A 22,128-nucleotide genomic window follows, 5' to 3' on the forward strand; every position below is an offset into this window, starting at 1 on the left:
GAAGGTGGTTTTAAGCGTTCCGAAGGCTTCAGGGAAGCCTCTGGATGGTCCCTGAAGTCTCCGGGGGGGGGGGAGGCTCTTTTCGCCCTCCCCAGGCTCCTATAAAGCCTCTGGAGCCTGGGGAAGGCGAAAAATAGCTTTTAAAAAGGTGAACTCAGTTGGCCAGCGTGCGCATGCGCGCTGGCCAGCTAACAGGGCAGCGCCTCGCGTGCCCTGACAAATGGCCCCGCATGCCACTTGTGGCACGCGTGCCATAGGTTCGCCATCACTGATATAGGAAGAAGTGATCTTTTGTGTACCTGTTTGCCAAGCTTGTTAAGGATTTAAAGGCAAACATAGGCATCTTGAAATAGTTGAGAATAGACAGGTGGTTTAGTCTTTAAATAAAATGTTATGTTGATTTCATCTAACTGTACCAGTTGTAGCTGCTGCATTCTGCATTTAGGTTTTGAGGTCATCATCAAGGGACAGTAACAAATAGAAACCCAGTAAGAAAACTGAACTCGATTGTCATTGTCAGATCATTCCCGAAACACTTGGAAACCAGCTGAAATGTATTAAATGCATTCTGCTGTCCTGAAGCCACTTGAGCCTTTAGTGAATTCTCGCAGAAGAATTCTCTCCCTTTACTTGTCTTTGCCATTATTTACCTTTAAGTTTTATTGGCTTTATAGTAATTTCTTTCTTTGCTGTTGTGTGCTGCTCAGAGTTGTGGGGAATTAAACAGCATAGACATTTAATAACTTATTTCATGATAAGAATGTAGCCCTGTCTAGAAGGTTGTTTGTTTAATTGTTTTGTTTATTTTATTGGATTTATATGCCGCCCTTCTCCCAAAGGACTCAGGGCGGCGTACAGCATTAAAAAACACATATTACAAAACTTAAAAGAAAATTAGAAACAATCCAAGAAACAAACCGAATTAATATAACACTAACATTTTAAAAATTGGATAAAATTAACAGCCAGGCCGGTTAATGAGCTGTACCTATTTTTCAAACACGGAAATAGCAATCCACAGTATCTCCATCTTATCAATTCGGCCTCAAATTTATTTATGCAATAAATCCAGTAGCTAGAGATCTTCATTGACTCAGATGACAAAAATTGGAATCAATTGGTAAACCGACCCAAGTGATTAAAATTTCCAATTATACTTTCCATTCAGTATTTTAGTTACTCTATTTTTAAATGCCCAGAATAGGTTCAACTCCACTTATAGCTCTGTAGTTGGGGGGTTGAGAAGTGAAAGGGAAGTTGGGTGATTATTAGTGGGAAAGAGATTAAGATGAATCTAGAACAGTGGTTTTCAACCTTTGCAAATTTACGACATGTGGACTTCATCTCCCAGAAATTCCCAGCCAGCCTGTGTCTAGAACATGATTGAGTGACACTGATGATATTCTGTAGATATATAGTTAAATTATATTGCATTGAAAGAGAATGTTTCAGTATTTTTTTGGAATTTTTCTAATGTTTTGGGTTTCTGTTCACAACAGGAGATGACCCATATTTGGCCACCGCCACTTACTGCAATACACACACCTTGCAAAACTGAACCTTCAAAGTTTCCATTTCCAACAAAGGTAATTGAATAATGCTATAAAGTAGCTGTTGTTAGAAATCAAATAATCCTGGGATGAGGAAACAATATTTTCTGAAGAATGATTTTCAGAATCTGTGTATTTCAACTCAACACTTTGCTTATTTTTTGGCCTTGCAACTTCTCTTTCTTGTGTAATTGTTTTGATGTTAAAGTCATTTTGCACTTTTTTCACCTGTAGTTAAACATCTTTTTAATATATTCTACACATTAAATCATATCAATTATTCATAACTGAAATCCTGCCTGGAAGCTTGAGTTGTGCTGTTTTCTGAGATGGCACTTCATTGCCTTCAAACGATCTTATTAGTACTGTAGACAATCCAGTGTAAATGGTGCAGTGCTAGATTTCTAACAAACATGTACTGTTTGGTGACAGTTTATTCTAATGAAAAAATATCCAAAACTGACAATCCGTTAAGAAATCATTGTTGCACTGGGAAGAATCAGAGAATCTAATAGACTTGACAATTGGTTCACACATTTGAGCAGTTGCAGCACTCTGCAATCATCTGATTGCCATTTGCAACCTTCCCTGCTGGCTTCCTCAGAAAGTCTATGAGGAAGCCAGCAGGGAAGGTCACACTTCACTAGGGTGAGTCTTCCCCACCAGTGTACTCTCCCCTAGTCCTTTTGTGCTCATGTTGGCCACTTGTGCATTTTTCCTGACTTTTATTGAATCCTCATATACCATCCCCAAACTGCACACTCCCCATCCACATAAAAAACTCCCCAACATGTATTCCTGCACATCCTCCACAACTCATGATGTAGCTCTTATACACCCATCCTGATCCATGCCAGGCCTCTCATGCATACCCTTGTGCATCGTACCCCCACCTGCCAGCAGCCACTTACCTGCTTGCTGGTCTGGGACTTGCAACTTCCTGTCAACTTTCCCACTGCATTTGGTTGTGGGAAGCCTTGCCTAACAACCTTGGGCTTTGGTTAATAATGGCAATCTAGACTGCAAGGATTGGGTTTAGCATCAGTAGTTCTGGTCCTAAGTGCTATTGTAAATTGAGGATTACCTGTACTTTTTCCATATACGAACTTTGCATTTATGATCACTTAAATTACACAATGGACTGGCAAATGTAAAAGCTGCATGATATTTGGTAGCTTAAGCTTTTCCTCTTAATATGTACTGTTAATAACAGAAATTTTTCTGTTTTATACAGGAAACTCAGCAATCTAATTTTGGCTCTGGGGATCAAAGTAAGTACATGCTTAATCTCTCTATTGAATTATTCCTTTGTCTAATTTTGATGTTTTCCATTCAGATTTCCTTTAGAATGCTTTTTAAAAAATATAAATAAACATTTAATACTGAACTAGTGGGACTTTCAGCAGAGGAAAGAACTGAATCACGTTGCTCATGCATTCTTCCAATTATGGTTATACACTTGCTTGTTTAATAGGACATAAGGTTAGAACATTTGGCATGTCATGATTAATTTTGCATTTCCTTACATTTGCTCTATAGCTAAATTTGAGGATTTTTTATGATATATTTTGAATCTGATATATATTTGAAGCTATAGAAGTGATTCATGAATCCTATAATATCCACAAATAACAAAAATGAGCACCAGCAGAGCTGCCTTTACTTGCTTTTCTAATTGGGACAGCAGGCAACGTCTGTGCCAGACCTTTGTGAGGTAATTTTCCTGTTCTTTTATTTTCTGACATTGAAGTGATTCCAATTTTAAAACAAATTTCTTTTAAAAACGATTGTTGTCAAAATTAATTATAACTAGAATTCTAACTAGTATAGCTGCATGCAATTTGAAATATCAGACTATTCTTCTATAACTTTGATGCCTGATCTACTTCATGTATATAGTGTGCAATTGAGTGTCAGGGCTCGCAAACATCTTGCCTTCTTTCTTTATTCCTTACCAGGTTCCCCTACATGCCATCTTTACTCTATATCTAACATTTTGCTAATATAGTGAGCTTGAATGTACTGTATTTTGCTTACATTGAAATCCTGAACAAGTGATGGTTGTTGCACATTTTATACAAAAGTGTCCCTTTGTTCTCCCAGAAGTAGCACTCGCATTCCATGGTCTAAAATAAGTAGACCATCCATTTTCTAAGTTTTTTCAGAAATAATAAACTTGTCCAATCTTGCAATGTCAATCTGGGCCATTACAGTCTGTAAAGTGTATAATTTGGTTAGTGCACATGTTTTCAGAGTTCACTTTTAAGCCATTACATTCTCCTTTTCAGAAAGATACAATCCTTCACTGAAAACATCTAATGGCCACCAGTCTAAGTCGTAAGTATGGCTATAATTTTGAGTGAATATAAAATAATTAGCAATGGTCATATTTATATAAATACCGTTTCAAGATATCTGCGTTTACTACACCAAGGTATACTTATTTCTAAATAATTCACTTCCTGTCCTAAAGAACAGAAATTGAGTCTGTGCTGGAGAACAGGAAATGACTCTAGACCTAGGTTTCCATAATTTTTATTTTATTTAATTAATAAACTTTTATTTATTGTAAAATTGTGTAAGGCTCGATGCATATTCAGTTTACTTGGCAACAATATGGAAATGTTTGCAATAGGATGTTTTTGATTTCAAGGCCAGCCTATTGCCCTGATGTTTGCTGGGAGTCTATGAATTAAGTACTATCCAGGTCCACCTTTACTGACCCTAGTAGTAGCCTTATTGAATTGCCTTTTAGGACGCTCGATATCTCCTTGCTCTTACTCCTCATCTTGCTCTGCATTTGTATGTACAATCAAGGACATTTTGGAGTTGAGGCCTCCCAGTGGTTTGGCAATCCAAACAACTATAGAGTTGATATTTCCTATTTCTGCTCTAGACTTAGAACTGGACAGACAGTTTGAATACTTTATGGTTCAACATTTAAACAGCAATCTCAGACTTCCTCTCCAGGGTTTCTATAGTTTAAAGTATTACAGTATTGCAATGCAGTTGCAGGGACGATTCCATTTTTCCCCATCTTAAAGAGCCCTTACCAGATAAATATGGTGAGTAGGTTTCAGAGTCCTACTAAAAGCCTACTTGTTTGTAGAGGCAGACATATCTTGGTCATCCCTAAAGTTATTTAGAAACATTCTCAAATGCTGCTTCTGGTTATCCATGCCACATAGGAGAGTAAAGCAGGTAATTGGTGCCTTTTATTAAGAGCTTGAAACTGATATGTCTCATATGCAGTCTGCTGCAGTTGCAATCCATTTCTTTACCTTTAGTGTATTTTCTGCTGTATGTGTAGAAGTCAAGTGTAGAATGTAAATAAAATATCACTCAATCTAAGTTTAATCTTTACTTTGAAGTCTTTTAACTTGAAAATGTTTAACCCAATTTCTGCTTCTATTCCAGATGTGAATCAAGCCAGACCAAGTAAGATTATGTTTGTTATTGTTTATCATTTAATGTAATGTCTTAATTTTTTGAAAAATACGAATATTTTGTTCAGATTTAGTTATATGTAAAGCATTCAAATCCCAGGACTTGAATTTTCAGAGTAAAGCATGAAAAAATGAAGTATGAGCTAATAACTTTTAATTCAGTTAAAGTTATAACAGTTTCTAAATTATAAATCTAAAAATAGGTTTTAGCTTACTATCGAGTGCAGCCTCAGTAATGTGAGTTACTTATATTATAATTGTTGAAACAATAGTTATTACAGTCTCTGATCAATTTGTTCCTGCTTTATTATTGACTGTTTTGTAAATTTTGGTTAGATGTGGTCTGTTGCAGCATGTAGACATAGTTTGGATTTTATTTATGCTAGTTACCATGTTGTTTTCTGAGGTATGAAATTTTACAATTAATGCTTGCATTTTCAGAATACATATTGGGCTTTGATAGTATTGTAAGTCCATACTATCATTCTTGGAGTATTATTTCAGTTTACTAATAAAGGAAAATCGAAAGTATCATGATATGGGGTATCTGATAATATTTTTAACAATTGTTTTTTCCATCTCTCTCTCTCTCCTTCCCCCCCAGTGTTTTGATAAATGATTTGAAACTCAGCAGCAGTGAAGACAGTGATGTTGAACAGGTTATTATTACTATTAATTTCTGTTCTGCCTTTTTATTCCCAAATTGAAGAGCCTTGTGATGTAACCAAATTTACGTAATATAAACACAAAAATGAAATTAATCCAAGGCAAAGACAAAAAGACACAGTTTTAAATTGCAGCACAATTAAAATCTTTGTTCTAGAAAAAACCTATTTAAATAATAACTTCATTACCTTTTTTTTAAAAGATAGTGAAGCTGTCAGGCTCACTTTCATGCCTCAGTTGGAAAAGCTGTCATGTGGCTCCCCAGCCATGGCAAATCTTTGAAATGGAACTGCAGTCCTGGACAGCTCATATGTATTGGTATTCAGTTGTTGTTGGCAATCACATGTGAAATGCATTAGTGTAGGTAGTCCTTGACGTACAACCATAAGTGAGCCCAAATTTCCATTGCTAAACAAGTCAGTTGTTAAGTGAGTTGCGCTCCATTTACAAACTCTTTTGCCACTGTTTGAAAGAGAATTGAGTGGTTGATAAGCAGATCGGGTTATCCCATTGACTTTGCTTGTCAGAAGCTCTCTCAGAAGGTCGCAAATGACAATTCCAGGACTCCGGGATGCTGCAAGCTAGGGGAAGGTCACAAGTCATGTCCACATGACTACAGGATGTTTCAAGTGTCATACAGCATATGTGAACCAGTTGCCAAGCACCCAAATTGTGATCACATGATCACAAGGGTGGTGTGTCAGTTGTAACTGAGGACAGTTCATAAGTCACTTTCTTTACCACTATTGTAACTTTGAACCATTGTTAAAACAATGCCCGAAGGCTACCTGTACTGTAAACTACATCTCTAGCTAAAGAAAGTTGCCCAGTACAGGTAGTCCTAAATTTACAACAGTTCATTTAGCAACCAATTGAAGTTACAACACAATGAAAAAAAGCAACTTACGACCATTGTTCACACTTATGGTTACTGCAGCATCCCCATGGACACGTGATCAAAATTCAGACGTTTGGCAACGCCCATATTTGGTTGTAATGAACCAAGATCATGTGATCTTTTGCAACCTCTGACAAGCAAAATCAATGGAGAAGTCTGATTCACTTAGCAATCATGTTACTAACTTAAAAACTGTGGTGATTCGCTTAACAACTGTGCCAAGAAAAGTCATAACATGGGATAAAACTCAATTAACAACTGACTTGCTTAGCAACAGAAATTTTAGACTCAATTGTAGTTGTAAATCGAAGACTATCTATACCCATGATGCGAACCTTTTATCCACTGTGTGTCCAAACTGCGCATGCATGCAGGCCCAAACTGAAAGGTGTGCGCGTGCAAACACGTGCATGCGTTCATGCACAGACATGCTCAGCAGAGACCCAAAGACCAGCTGGCCAGTGGGAGGCGGGGCATCCCAACACTGGCAGCGTGGCAAGAGGTAATATCTTTTTCTTTCATGAGCTTCTATTTTGTTGTTTGCAGGGAAACAGAAGCTCATGAAAGAAACACCACAGAGATCTAAACTGGGGAGATGGCGCGTGTGCCAGCAGAGATGGCTCTGCGTGCCACTTCTGGCACACGTGCCATAGGTTCACCATCACAGACCTATACCGATTAAAGCATTTATTAAAGATCTATCTTTCTTGAATTCAGGAATAAATTTGAAATAGTAAGGCTGTGCAGTGCTTTAGGTTCTGTTGGAAAGGTGCTTCAGTGAGCATGGGAGCATCAATTCAATCCCTGTCCAATGCATTAAAGCAGCTTTGTCTTTATCCAGAAAGACTGATTTGCTGTAAGGAGACTTCCTGCCCAATCATATTAACAGGTGTCTCTGCTTTAGTCGGTCCCAAATAGGAGTTGTGTTCCTACCCCTGTGATTTCCAAAGGACCTCTTTCTAACAGAATCAAAAGCATTGCACAGACCCGACAGGACACAAAAATGTAATAAACTATATCACTAGTGAAAAAATATCACAGTGGCCATTATAAAAAGCCTGGAGAAAATGTTTAATCAAGTGTTAAGAAAATAAAGTCAGTGGGAGGTTTCATGGCAGATAAATTAACTCAACTGGAAACATTACTCTGTTTTCTGTCATTTACTTCATTTCAAGTAAAACTGTCAAAAAAGCAACACTGGGATTGTACTCATAAGTGTATTTACTTCAGGTACCAGACACAGGAAGAAAAGCTGATATATAAATGTACACAAAGTGTGTGGTAGTATTTAAACTATGAATTGATAATCTAATTTCATATTGTTTTTCTTAGTTTTCATTTATACAAATAATCCATCTTTATCCATGTCGTAAAACACTAACAAAGCTATTATTACCATAATTTTAATCAGCGCTAATCTGCATTTCTTTTTCTTTACTTACAGGATTTTGATAAGACAGTACCAAGAGGCACACCCGGAAGGTATGTAGATAACAGTGTCTGGCAGTATGCAGTTACATTAAAGTAATATGCATGGTAGTCGCATATAATCTACTTTTGAGAATTAGGTTTGAAATAATTTTACCTGCAAATGCAGCCCTTTCCATGGTTGTTTGGTTGTTTGGCTCTTCATCCTGTGAATAAGATTTCAAGATTTTAAAACCTCTCAGCCTTTGTTCTTTATTCCCTTTTTCTCCTAGTAATTCTGAGCCTTCCCAGCATGCAAGTGAAGGAGCAGATAATTCTAGGGATGACTCAAGCAGCCATAGTGGGTCTGAAAGCAGTTCGGGTTCAGACTCAGAAAGTGAAAGTAGTTCCAGCGATAGTGAGGCAAATGAGCCTTCTCAAAGTGCATCTCCTGAGGTACGTTTTTTTCCTCTGCCTTTCAAATAGTGTTATGGCTGGCAACCATGACATTAACTGCCCTCAGGTACTTTAATAAACAGCAATAACTCTGTGTTACAGCTTTGTGGAATCAATTAATTAGTTTATACAAATAATCTGTTTACAATAAAAACTTTCTAACAGCATACATAATCTGATGCCTGCTTAGCTTGAAACCAAAAAGCTACTGGTGATTTCTATTTACTCTCAGGATTTCCAAAATTTGCAGAAGTAAATGTGTTCAAATTGTTCTGATTACCTTTTAAATGTTGCCAAAACTTTGTTGTTAGTTGTGAAGTCATGTCCAACCCATCAAGACCCCATGGACAACGTTCCTCCAGGCCTTCCTGTCCTCTGCCATCCTCTGGAGTCCATTTAAGCTCACGCCTACTACTTTGGTGACTCCATCCAGTCACCTCATTCTCTGTCGTCGCCTTCTTCTTTTGCCTTCAATCGTTCCCATCATTAGGCCCTTCTCCAGTGAGTCCTTCCTTCTCATTAGGTGGCCAAAGTTTCATCTTCAGGATCTGACCTTCTAAAGAGCAGTCAGGGTTGATCTCCTCTAGGACTGACCGTTTGATTGCCTTGCAGTCCAAGGAACTCGCAGGAGTCTTCTCCAGCAGCAGAGTTCAAAGGTCTTAATTCTTTGGCGCTCAGCCTTTCTTATGGTCCAACCTTCATAGCCATACATTGCAACTGGGAAAGCCATAGCCTTGACTGTACTCACTTTGGTTGGCAGGGTGTTGCTCTGCTTTTTCATATGCGGTCTAGATTTGCCACAGCTTTCCTCCCCAGCAGCAAGCGTCTTTTAATTTCTTGGCTGCAGTCCCCATCTGTGGTGAGTTTGGAGCCCAGCAAAATAAAATCTGTCATTATCTCCATTTCTTTCCCATCTATTTGCCAGGAATTGAGAGGGCCGGATGCCATGTTCTTAGTTTTCTTAATGTTGAGTTTCAAGCCAACATTTGTACTCTCCTCCTTCACCCGCATCAAGAGGCTCTTTAGTTCCTCTTCACTTTCTGCCATTAGAGTGGTATTATCGGCATATCTGAGGTTGTTGATATTTCTCCTTTCAATCTTAATTCCAACTTTTGATTCATCAATCCCCACCTTTCTCATGATGTGTTCTGCATTTAAGTTAAATAGGCAGGGCAACAGAATACATCCTTGGCGGACTCCTTTCCCAATTTTGAACCAAACAGTGGTTCCATGTCTAGTTCTCACTGTTGCTTCTTGACCTGCTTTTGTCAAGAGACAAATAAGATGGTCTGGTACCCCCATCTCTTTAAGAACCTGCCACAATTTGTTGTGATCCGCATAATCAAAGGCTTTAGCATAGTCAACAAAGCAGTAGTAGATGTTTTTCTGGAACTCCCTAGGTTTCTCCATGATCCAGCGTATGGATCATGAAGAATGTCAAATCTTACACACTGTAAATTAACATTTGTATGTTGAGAAAGCTAGAGGAACTCTTCTTGTTCCAAGGAAATGGAATCCCCAAACACCAAAGGCAGGAATTCTTTTTGTGAATTAATTAACTCTACACTTAATATAAGTCCTTCACTTAAATAATTTGTTTAAAGTTACAACAGCTCTGAAAAATGTGACTTATGACTGCACTTGAGACCATCACATTTCCATGGTCATGTGTTCAAAATTTGGGTGCTTGGCAACTGGCATGTATTTATGACAATTGCAGCATCTTGGGGTCATGTGATCACCATTTGTGACTTTCCCAGTTGGGTTCTGACAAGGAAAGTCAATGAGGACACCTGATTTGTTTAACAGCCATGTGATTCACTTCACAACTGCAGTGATTCGTTTAACAAACGTGGCAGAAAAGGTCATAAAATCAGGCGTGACTCACTTAAGCATGTTGTTTAGCAGTGGAAATTCTATTCCAATTGTGGTCATAAGTTACATACCACCAAAATGTCACATTGATAGCTATAAAGAAGGAAATAAGGTGGTGGAATATGGATGGCATTGATTTGATCAAGCAACAGTCTATCCTCTGCATGGAGAGTGGGTTAAAATGCATGTGCACATAACTTGATGATTTAAAAATGATTTTAAATGATTTTAAAATGTCATCTTTGTAGAATTATAGTATGGGGATATTTCAAAATGAAGGAAAGTAAAATGTTTTTCCTTTTCCATTCTTCAAAATGATTGCCTTCCAGCTTGCTTATTTGTTTAAAATGTGCTAACTGTTATATGGTATATCCAAGCTGCTGAAAATGTTATATTTTTGAAAATGTATTATAAGTAACAAATCAAATGTTAAAACAGTAAACAACAAATACAGGTAGTCCTCAACTTATAACAGTTCATTTATTGACCGTTTAAAGTTGCACTGGCACTGAAAAAAGTGACTTATGACTGTTTTTCACACTTAACAACCGTTGCAACATCCCCATTGTCACGTGATCAAAATCCAGATGCTCGGCAAAGTGTCCCAGGGTCATGTGATCCCCTTTTGTGACCACCTCACAAGCAGTCAATGGAGAAACCAAATGTACTTAAAACTGTGTTGCTAACTTAGCAACTGCAGCGATTCACATAACAGCGATGGAAAGAAAAGTTGTAAAATGGGGCAAAACTCACAACATTTGTCTCGCTTAGCAACAGAAATGCTGGGCTCAATTGTGGTTGTAAGTCGAGGACTACCTGTAGTCAATGATTTATGCTGTCAAGAAACCAGATATCTGAATTGCACAATGAGGCTTCTGTACTGTGCTAGCTGAGCCCCTAGGAATAACTCTCTTAGCAGAAAGGATTGTGCTACTGATTTGTGTCCTTTATTATTGTATCAGCCATTTTGGGTAACACTGAATCTGCTTGTTTGAAAAGAGCAGTGCTTCCTTCCAGGTGGATGGTGTGAATTGTGAGCTGAATTCTGTCATTCTGATGCAGTTCTCTTGGTTGAGAAATCTAGCAAGCTATGGCAGCCCTCCTCTCTTTCTAGATGGTTCTCTTTTCAAATCTGGATGCGGTCACAGCCTTTGGGCCATAGGAGAGAAGTGAGCAAAATAATCCCTGTTTTTCTCAGGCTGTATTCATGCAGAATTTTGTCATTTGGGTTTTCCTCTTTTCTTTCTTTAGCCTGAGCCACCTCCAACAAATAAGTGGCAGCTTGACAACTGGCTAAACAAGGTGAACCCACACAAAGTATCGCCAGCTTCTTCCGTTGACAGTAACATCCCATCAACCCAAGGTTACAAAAAAGAGGGGAGAGATCAGAGCACAGGGGGAGGATATGCAGACCAAAGTGGATCAAAGGATTCCATATCCTCCACGCCTGGGAGAGATTCAAAAGGTAGCCAGAAAGGATCGGAGAGCAATCGTGGTCGACAGAAGTCACCTGCTCAAAGCGATAATGCGATCCAAAGGAGGACTGTAGGCAAGAAACAGCCCAAAAAAGCTGAGAAGCCATCAGTAGAAGAGCCCAGAGGAGGCCTGAAGATAGAAAGTGAAACCCCTCTGGACATGGCAACAAACATACCTTCTAACAGACACAAAGCAGCCACAAAAGGCTCCAGAAAACCAAATATAAAAAAGGAGCCTAAACCGTCCCCTCGGCCTATCACAGAGAAGAAGAAATGCAAGGTGGCAAACAAACCCGCCCAGAAATCTAAGGAATTCATTGAAACAGATACCTCCTCCTCTGATTCTGACGAGAATGAGAGCCTTCCTCCTTCATCGCAAACCCCCAAATATTCGGACAGCAATAGGACTCCTGTTAAACCCTCCATAGAGGAGGATGACAGTTTTTTACGGCAACGAATGTTCTCTCCTATGGAAGAGAAGGAACTCCTTTCACCGCTCAGTGATCCTGATGAAAGATATCCCCTTATTGTGAAGATTGATTTGAGCCTCCTAACCAGAATACCAGGGAAGCCTTACAAAGAGACAGACCTCTCCAAATCAGAGAGGAAAAATGTGTGTGAGAAACATCCAAGAGAACCCCAGAAAACGACTTCTGACAAAAGTTCCAGCAAGGGCAGAAAAAAGCATAAAATATGTCAGGTCAGTTTCCAGCATGAAGCTCCAAACTTGTGATCAGAACTGAACATTTAATAAAGTAGTTTTTAAAGTTGGTGGCCTTCATCCAGAGGTTATTTTGTGTGATCTCCGCCTAACATAACTCACAGGGTTGTTGTGGAGGAAAATAGGAGGAGAGAGTCCTGTGCCTGGAGTTCCTAAAAATGATGTACAAATCTAATAAATAAATGTTAAGTGTTCACAAATAAGTACTGTTCTTTACAGTATTGATTACAAGCTTGACGCAAAGGTCTTAAAGCCCTGTTTAGATATAGATATATAGGTATAAGTGGAATGCAATACTAGATTACGGTATAGTCCTTTATGGACATAGGGTCTATAACCACATTAATAAATGTGGGCAATTATGTTTCACTATTAAAAATAATTGCATTAATTTTATTAAACTTCAAGAATATTGAAAATATTTTTTTAAAATGTTTAGCAATAGTACATAAATCACTAGGTGGTTTAGGATAGATAGGTAAGTTATTCTTTTTTCCTGTCCGCCATGCAGCTTGACATTCCTGCAAGGTTTATTTTTAAACTGACTTTGTTTTATTATATAATCATATATGTGCATAGTTATATCGCTGTATAATTCTTATTTCATTTTAAAGAGAAGATATTCTTAATGTTTGTAGTTCCGATTTAATACATTATTAATGGTCACAGTACTGTTTTGGCTTTGATTGGAAAAGGTCTTTTGAATCATACTGGGCTGCATGTAATGGCTGCAAAGGCCAGGGAAAAGATGCAGCTGCTTTAATGGGTTCCTCACAAATGCCACAGGAGCATCTCTTACTGCACTTTTTCCCTTTTGAAGCCAAAGCACTGCACAGCCCTACTAACTTAATAGCTTAATAACAAAAATATTCCTATGTATTTTTGGAAATAGTCAAGTAAATAGGACTAGAAATTTCCATTTTTAGAAAATGCTGTTGTCATCATAGCAAGAATTGTAGCCGTTTTGACAGTCTGTGGTCAATAAAAAGTAAGGTGTCACATTTGTTTACATTCATCAAATTAAGCAGTATTTCTTGTACTATGGCATCATAGATCATCAATGTATCATCCATGTATGTTATCTACTGAGGAGATGTGAGGAATATTATTTGTAACAGTTGTAAGGAATTATGGGTGGTAGGCTGGTAAAAAATGGAAGAAATAGCAATGACTAAGTTGTTGACAGCTTCATAAAAGGCAACTTGGCCCAAATGGGGAGAAATATGGGAGGAAACACTCATAGTTTTCAAAGACATTTTGCCTTAAATAAGACTGGGAAATATCTTAATATGATTTCTAAAAATTTATATTTATTCTCGGGGAGCATTACAATTACGTTCTTGAAATCTGAGGAAGTTTTGCTTCCTTAGTCTGGCCCAGCTACACAACTATTTAGACAGCTGTTTTGCCAAGATTGTTATCACTCATCAGGGTCTAGGAGAACTTGCCACAGCCATGGCCAACTCGCTGCGGCTAACTTGCCATGGCCATCTCACTGCAACCAAATTGCTGTGACACAACTCATCAAGGCCAACTCGCCACGGGACAAGAGTTACACTAATATCAAGAAATGGTGGAATAGAATAATTAAAAAGTAATGCCAAAAGAGGGACAAAATGAAATAGGAATATGAAATATGATTATTTTAAATAATTAAATAGAATTGTTGAGTTGTCCTGCAGCAAGTTGGCCATGGTGAGTTGTTCCATGGTGAATTGGCCATGGCGAATTGGCAGCAGTGAGTTGGCTGTGACAAATTACTATGGCAAGTTATCCCATTCCACACTCATACCATCCTAACGTCACTGGCTTCTTTGAGAATTGTGATGATTTATAAAAATCAGTGTAGTTGAGATTATTAAACTTTGTCTTGGTTATTATCTCTCAAATGTCCTGTCATAGAACCCAGAAGACAGCAGAGGCACTGAAAGCAAGAAAACGAAAGTGGAAGAAAAACCTTCTTCAGCACACAAGACTTCTAGTAATAGAGAGTGAGTAACTTTCTAAGCTACAGTACACAAGTACATGGTGTTAAGCACATTCTTAGGTATTCAGTTTCTTGTTTTCGTTTCATCTAGGGATCAGGGAAATCATTTCTTTTTAAAAATTCAGTTGTATTGTATTATTTGAACAAGCACTGATGCCAAGTTTATTTTCTTACACATTTAATATTTCCATTGCAGTTTTTAAATCTTTGGGATGTCATTTTTAAGAGATACCCTTCCAAATATTGGGCATCTCCATCTTTCTAGATTAAAGAATACTTTATTTGGAGACTTCAAATAAAGTGCTTCCAGCTGCTATGATGTCTCTGGAACTTCCTATACCTTTTATTTTATTTTTTAATTTGTTTATTCTTATTTTTGAACTTCCCAATAGTCAACGCTCTTGGGCAGTTTACAATATAGCACATTAAAACAAAATCAATTTATGTAAAAAATACCTGTACCACCTTTATATATTGATTATTACTTAATTAGATTTATAGGAGGATTTTTTAAAAAAATGCTTTCTAAGCCTCTGCTATTTTTCTTTTCTTTTTCTTTTCCTCTATTTTGCATTCCCTTGTTTTATTCAAAATACCTGCTTCCATTTTGATTGTGACAGTTTTGATTAGATGAAAAGTATTGCAGGCTGACCTATATTTATTTATATCTTGAAGAATAAAGGATTAGGACAAGGATTAGGGAAGATAGTATCTTTTTATGATTTTGGCATATTGTGGTTAGTTGCACAGTCAGCCAGATGTTTAGACTGGATTTGGCATATTTATCTACCTATTGAAGTCTTCCTAAGGACCTGGATAAGCAGATTTGTTAGTTGATGCTGTTAAAGGTATTGAGAACCGTTGTAACAAGTAAACAAGTTGTAAACCATTTCAAGTAAACTTCCTTTTGCAAATTTATATGATCTTGGGATATTCCAGCTATTTTTTTGCTCAATCTGAGATAACTCATTCTCTTTCTCAAATATAATAGTTTGATAAAAATTTATTGCTTGGAAGCTGATTGTGCAAAAGCAAAAAATACCCTTTGCATATAATTAAATGCATCATCTCTAATTCTGTTTCCTATTTTATTTGGGGAGGACAGGTCTTCAAAGCAAAGCACTGTTAAAGAGAAGGATCTTCTCCCATCTCCAGCCACAACCTCAGTTGTTGCAAAAGATCCAAAGCAAGAGCATGGATCTCGGAAAAGAACTATCAGTCAGTCTTCTTCCTTGAAATCAGGCAGTAATAGTAACAAGGATAATAGCAGCACTAAAAGTAGCTCATCTAAGCAAAAGAAGACGGAAGGAAAGGCTTCAAATAACACTAAAGAAACAAAGGTAAAAAAAACACCTTCAATTAGTGATTATAGCTTGCTTTGGGGGGTCTTTAAATCTTGTGTGAAATTCAGCATATATAAACTTTATTTTAAAAAATATTCTGCACTAAAACTCAGGCCTGCCGTTAATCCTCTTCCTAATACCAGAGGCACTTACGTAGTTGCCTCTATAAAACAGGTAAAGGTCCATGTGATTTGGAACATCGCATCATTTGAGTCCCTAAATGGATAAATGTCCAAAGACCTCTTTCTTCCCTGAAGGTGTTTGAGTTGAGTTTAAGCTGTTGGGGAACAGATCAGATTTGTGTAGATGATATTGAGAGCTTAGCTAATTGACATGAGCCAAATTAATGCTGACATTCCTAAATAAGCTTATATTTTCACAGTAGGAAAATAGTTAAACATTTAATCCAAGGACATACAGATGTGGCCAAACATATTGGTAGCCATCCACTTCCCATCCCCCTCCCAACATGCCATTAAATAAATGCAAGCATGCAGAATATGATATTGTCCATTTTGCAAATTCTCCTACTTTTGAGATGAAAAGCTCTGTTGGGGAAAAAAACAGTCAAATGGGATGAAGCCTATATTTGTCAAATATTTGCTGCATACCCTAGCTCAATGTAAGTTAGTATACCATTACAGAAACAACAAAGCTTTATAATTAATGATGCCAAATAATTATTATATTAACAATTTTCATGCAAATTATAATGGCACAATTATTAAAATCTCACCTGCTTTCTGTTTTGAATTTATTATTATGGTTAACACATTTGTTTGTCAAATTAGATTTGTGGCAAGCCTGAAATTGGCAATTACAATGCCTGTCCTGCCAAATAGTGTTTTAATTAACTGCATTCTCTCTTTTTTTTTCAAGGAAAAGGTTTTAAATAATTCTTCTAATTGTCCTTCTGCCTCCACCACAAGTTCCGATAGTTCAAAGTCCCGAAGAGCAAAGCTAGTATTTGATGACAGGTGAGAACAAAGAAGAAAAACAAGTGCATGGTTTTGTTGCTAGAATGCATGCCTAAAATTATGGAAACATTTGAGTATAGTTCATATTATTCTTCCCCCCATGAACTATACTGTAATTTGATAAAAGTTATAGGAGGCTCTATGCTAGCCAAAAATCAAAAAGAATCTGCGAGCACTTTTTAAGTTGAACATATTTTATAAGCATTAGTGAGTATTCATCTGTAGTAGAATGTCCTGAGAGGTTGAAATGCTCTTATTGTTTTACGCTTGTTCTGAGTCCTGTTGTCAGATTTGTTCCATTAGTTTGTTCCATTAACAGATCTGGCCTGTTTGTGCTACAAAATATCCAGAGGGGCATTCCAGTTTTGCAGTGCTACATTTTGGGGATGCCAATGTGTTATATTTTAAAAATTGCTGATGAATAAGGTTGTTCCCAGAAGCTGAGCAGTATTTTGAACTGACTTTCCAGGCTACAATACATCTATGAAGATTCTCAGTCATCCAGGTCATGGTTGTCCCAAAGGTGCTTTTTCAAGAGGCAACTGGACTTTCTGGTTTTTCTTCAGCTCAGCTCTTCAAAGGAAAACCAGAAAGTCCAGTTGCCTCTTGAAAAAGCACCTTTGAGACAACCATGACCTGGATGACTGAGAATCTCCATAGATATATCCTAAGATCCCAAAGTTGCTTTTTCTGACAAAACTTGCAAAATTTGACCCAAATTCATTACTGTATATTCCGCCTGAACACATTAATGACATTGCAGGAAGTTGAGTCAAAGCTCAATCCAGTATATCTGTTATTCACAGAGATGTACAGATGTACATCTGCTGTACACAGGATCTAATGCTAAGCACCAATACAGGAACATCGTCCAGTATTCTAAAACAGCAGCCCCCAACCTTTTGGGCTTCTGAGACCGCTTCTGTGGAGAGAGGTTTTTCTGTGGACTGAACAGGGTGTGGTTTCATGTGCTGTCTGCATCCTGAAGTTGGGGTGGAGCAGTTGGGGGACCGGTTTCTGGCATGCCACAGACCAGTTGGGGACCCCTGTTCTAAAAGCTCTGCATTATATCAGTGCAGATGGAAGAACAGTGAACATTGCTAGACTGGAGTTGTGCTTGGAGAAGATAACAGGATTTGTGTGTATTTGTTTGTTTATTTGTTTTGAAGGCAGGAATTTCATCACTGGTTTCTGGCATAGTGTCCTAAATAGTATTAAAAGTGTTTATTACTCCTGGTATCAGTATATAATTGTACAACCCAAGAAAAGCTCTTTCCTGTGCCAAATTAATGACAATTCAGGCAGGCTTCTCCATTTCATTCCATTTTTTTAAATTCTGTCTCAGTTAAATGTGATATTTAGCCTATTTCTAGTCCCTTCTGTTAAACTTTGCCACTTCATGGGAATTAAAAAGTGTGACTTTTCTATGGCAGCCATTGTCCTATGGAAACTGTTTACCCTGACGTTCAGCAGGCTTCCACCTTCCTAGCCTTCCAAAAAGTGTTGAAAACTTGAGCTTTTCCCATCATTTCCGAGATAGGATAAGATGACTGCATCTCAGAAGCTTCATTTAGTCCCAGGTTTTTGTTCTTAATGTTAATAGCTTTAATATGGTTTTTATGTTGTATTATGGATATTTTTTATTTCATGAGAGCCACCCACAGCTTGTTGCAAGATGGCTAGCTATATACAGGCTTTGAATAAATACTCTTTGCATTCCATCCTCAAATAGACACAAACAATGAAATAAGCAGAACAACAAAGATTAGACATGTTGTAATTTTATTGTTTCATTTTATGTTACAGAAGCTACTCAGCAGATCACTACTTGCAAGAAGCAAAGAAATTAAAGCATAATGCCGATGCATTGGTAAGAAAAATGTATTGTCTATTGATTGAATCCTTTTAAGGTGAATTCTTTGACTTGGTCATAAATCTCCATGTAAGACACTTTTTTTTTTTAGTCTGACAGGTTTGAAAAAGCTGTTTATTACCTTGATGCTGTAGTTTCATTTATTGAATGTGGGAATGCATTGGAGAAAAATGCTCAGGAATCCAAGTCCCCATTCCCTATGTATTCTGAAACTGTGGAGCTCATCAAGTAAGTTATATAGACAATCAATTAGTATAATTACCAGAATAGAGACACAATAGGGAATTGTACTCCTAATTGACATACTATTAATAGTTGGTTCTAGAGGTGTTCTTCAGTTGCCACCATTTGTTTATAAGACTTATATGGCAGCTTTTTTTTGTACAATAATCCTGGATGGCTCACAGAAATAGCAATAAAAACATAAGGAGTAAATCAAATCAACATCAAAAATTCCCAATGGCCCCAAAATAATTCTCCATTCAGCAAAATTTACATTGACGAGACTAAAGCCTCATCCTAACTCAGTGCATGAAAGAATCGGTTCGGGAAAACAAGGAGAGTCATGGCCTGCTTTCTAGGTCCCAGCAAATGGCAACATTTATGGCATCTGGAGCAAACATGCCCAATTCTCTGATATGGTACACTTTGAATTGTACCTGGAACGAAACTGGAGAGCAGTGGAGAAGTACAGGCAAACTACCCAAAGCTTTACATGTTGCTGCATTCCAGACCTGTTGTAACTTCCAGATTGTCTACAAGGGAAGCCATGTAAATCATGTTGTGATCCAACTGGGAAATGATTAGAAAGTAAATGATTGTAAGAAAGGCCTTCCTGTCTAGGAATGGGTGCAGTTGCTGCATGAGATGAATCCGTCTTATTGTTGAATGAGATGAATCTGTCCAAAAGCTCCCCTAGTTTGCTCCTTTAGCCTGCACTGTAGTCCAGAATGCCCCCACCCCAAATTGTGCACCAGCTCTATCTAAGGGAAAGCAGCCCTACCGAAAGTTAAACATGGCACCAGATCCAAAACCCAGTCCCACTACAATTTCCTAGGTTAAGTTGGATTTGGTTCCTCCCATGCAGATTCTTACAGCCTCTAGGCACTGAGTCAATATCTGAATTCAATTGCCTTGCCAATTGTGCAATAGGAGTGGAGATGTATAACAGGATATATCATTGGGTTTTTATTGTTGTTTAGTTTGTGGCAAAAGTAAGGTATTAAATCTTGTATAGAAATAGTTAATATTTTGCAAGTGCTTGCAAAACTAAATATCATTTTGAACACTTTCTTAACTCTTAGCTTTGTACAGTGTCCAAACTCTTAGCTTTGCTATACTTGACATGGTTTTAAGAAATGCAAAATGCTCAGTATACAGCTCTTAGGCAATTTTTTTTATATAAAAGTGAAAAAGAGTTTTAAAATGTATTATTTGTCTTATTTTTTGGTTGAAGGTACACTATGAAGCTAAAGAATTGCTCAGCACCAGATGCAACTGCTGCAGACAAAAGGCTAGCAGTATTATGGTATGTACTCAGAACTAAATTAGCAAGATGGGAATAGCTAGAGGCAAAATGTATTTGGACAGTCTTTCATTTTGTGTGTGTGGTCAGATAAAGCATATATTACTATTCCAGTTTAATATATGCTTAGACTGGAAACAGCACAATCACTATATAAAATAAATAATTATTTGCTTTATTATTAATAATAATAAAGCAAAAAAGCCCAATTGGGTTTTAATACTTGCATTTCTTTCTAAACTTTATTGAAATTTAATTATTTTAATAAAAAAACAATTTTTAAAAAGAATCTCAGTAGAAGTGTAATTTCTACTTTAAAATAAATTTAAGATCAGTGAGGATCTTTTATTAGCAAATTTCTAAAGTAGTAGCTTTCTTCTTTTTATTAGTCTCAGATGCCAGTCCCTCTTATATTTAAGACTTTTCAAGCTGAAGAAGGAAAGTGCGTTAAAATATTCCAAGACACTGACTGAACATTTGAAGGTAAAAATGTGTTTTTTAAAAAAAACGTATTAACTTGTAATTTGAAAGATTGTCTTTTCCTAAATATGTTATCATTGATGTATAATTCATCAATAATGCTTTTGAAAAGTTTATTGTGTCACTTATTTAATTACGCAGACATTTTTACACTTCATTTTAGTAATAATTATGGCTAGATTTGACTTCCATTCTTACTCAAATTCTTCCTGGTGCTGTAACATTTATTAAATTGACTATTTCAAAGCACTTCATGGATTGATTTGGTTTTTTTTAGAAATTTGTTGTTGTAGAACGTATAGTATTTAATCTGCATTCATTTTGAAATTTGTGGGTTTTTCCTAAACAGAATTCCTATAACAATTCTCAAGCTCCATCACCTGGTATGGGAAGGTAAGCATTTGTGTAATGATTTTTTTGTCTTTTGCATGTTTTATATGACAGAACTTTTCTATTTTCTCCTGAAAGATTCAAACTTCTTTATGCAGACTTCTGTCAAATTTTCACAAATAAAGGGGAAGAGGATTTTATTGCATAATTATATCATCTACCAGAGCAATAGTAGTATCATTATAACACTAATAATATCACTGAACGCTTATAAGCAGTTTGAATGGTTTAAATAAGTGATGAACCCCAATCGTAATTCATTTTTCAGAATAAACATAAACACACATGTACGTGTTTGTTTGTTTGAAAAATTAGATGGGCAGAAATTGTATGCTGCTTGTCTCTCAGCTACCCTGGGCTGCACACAACAATCAAAGAAATTACTATTAAACATATTTTTTTAAATAAAAACAAGTGCTTAGTACTCTTTACATTCAGTTACCTCCTTGGAAAGGGTGCTTAAGGGAGTTTAATACTAGATACATGGGTAATACATGGGTTTAATGCATGGGTTTCTGCTGCAGGTACCAGGTAACTCAGGGCACAAATATTGAAATTGTATTTCTGTAGTTAATAGCAGAATGCAGGTTTTGAATTATGTAACTTTATAGGAGTTTTGTAATTTTGCAAGTGTTAGTAAAGTTTTCTGTTTTGCAAGTGTTAGTAAAAAAAAGTTTCCCCTTTTAATTTTTAGCAAACCTGTCAGTATGCCATCTCCAGTTTCACCGAAATTGTCTCCAGGGAATTCAGGAAATTACTCGTCAGGGTCAACTAACCCTTCAGGGAGTGCTTCTTCGGTTACTATTCCACAGAGGATACATCAGATGGCAGCCAGCTACGTCCAGGTTACTTCCAACTTTCTGTATGCCACTGAAATTTGGGACCAAGCAGATCAGCTTGCCAGAGAACAAAAGGGTAAGATTGTGTTGCATTAATTTATATTCCAGGGGAGTGAACTTTTTTCACATTAATATATATATATATATATATATATATATATATATATATATATATATATATATATATATATATATATATATATATATATATATATATATA

At 36.9% G+C, this 22,128-nt stretch overlaps 1 protein-coding gene across 2 annotated transcripts in view; it reads left to right on the top strand.

Moving 5' to 3' along the window:
• Positions 1-22,128, top strand: part of AFF4 (ALF transcription elongation factor 4) — a 76,699-nt gene that overhangs the window by 46,996 nt on the left and 7,575 nt on the right. For both annotated transcript variants that reach the window (XM_081936131.1, XM_081936132.1), the window contains 17 exons: positions 1,500-1,586; positions 2,785-2,821; positions 3,839-3,887; positions 4,968-4,988; positions 5,601-5,655; positions 8,005-8,042; positions 8,261-8,423; positions 11,550-12,473; positions 14,397-14,485; positions 15,587-15,821; positions 16,704-16,801; positions 18,608-18,671; positions 18,766-18,902; positions 20,131-20,202; positions 20,589-20,682; positions 21,029-21,072; positions 21,764-21,984. In XM_081936131.1, the coding sequence (XP_081792257.1) occupies positions 1,500-1,586; positions 2,785-2,821; positions 3,839-3,887; positions 4,968-4,988; positions 5,601-5,655; positions 8,005-8,042; positions 8,261-8,423; positions 11,550-12,473; positions 14,397-14,485; positions 15,587-15,821; positions 16,704-16,801; positions 18,608-18,671; positions 18,766-18,902; positions 20,131-20,202; positions 20,589-20,682; positions 21,029-21,072; positions 21,764-21,984 (2,428 nt within the window). The remainder of the gene's footprint in view (positions 1-1,499; positions 1,587-2,784; positions 2,822-3,838; positions 3,888-4,967; positions 4,989-5,600; positions 5,656-8,004; positions 8,043-8,260; positions 8,424-11,549; positions 12,474-14,396; positions 14,486-15,586; positions 15,822-16,703; positions 16,802-18,607; positions 18,672-18,765; positions 18,903-20,130; positions 20,203-20,588; positions 20,683-21,028; positions 21,073-21,763; positions 21,985-22,128) is intronic.

Source organism: Natrix helvetica (genome assembly GCF_964273705.1).
Source record: "Natrix helvetica genome assembly, chromosome: 1".
Classification (NCBI taxonomy): Eukaryota; Metazoa; Chordata; class Lepidosauria; order Squamata; family Natricidae; genus Natrix; species Natrix helvetica.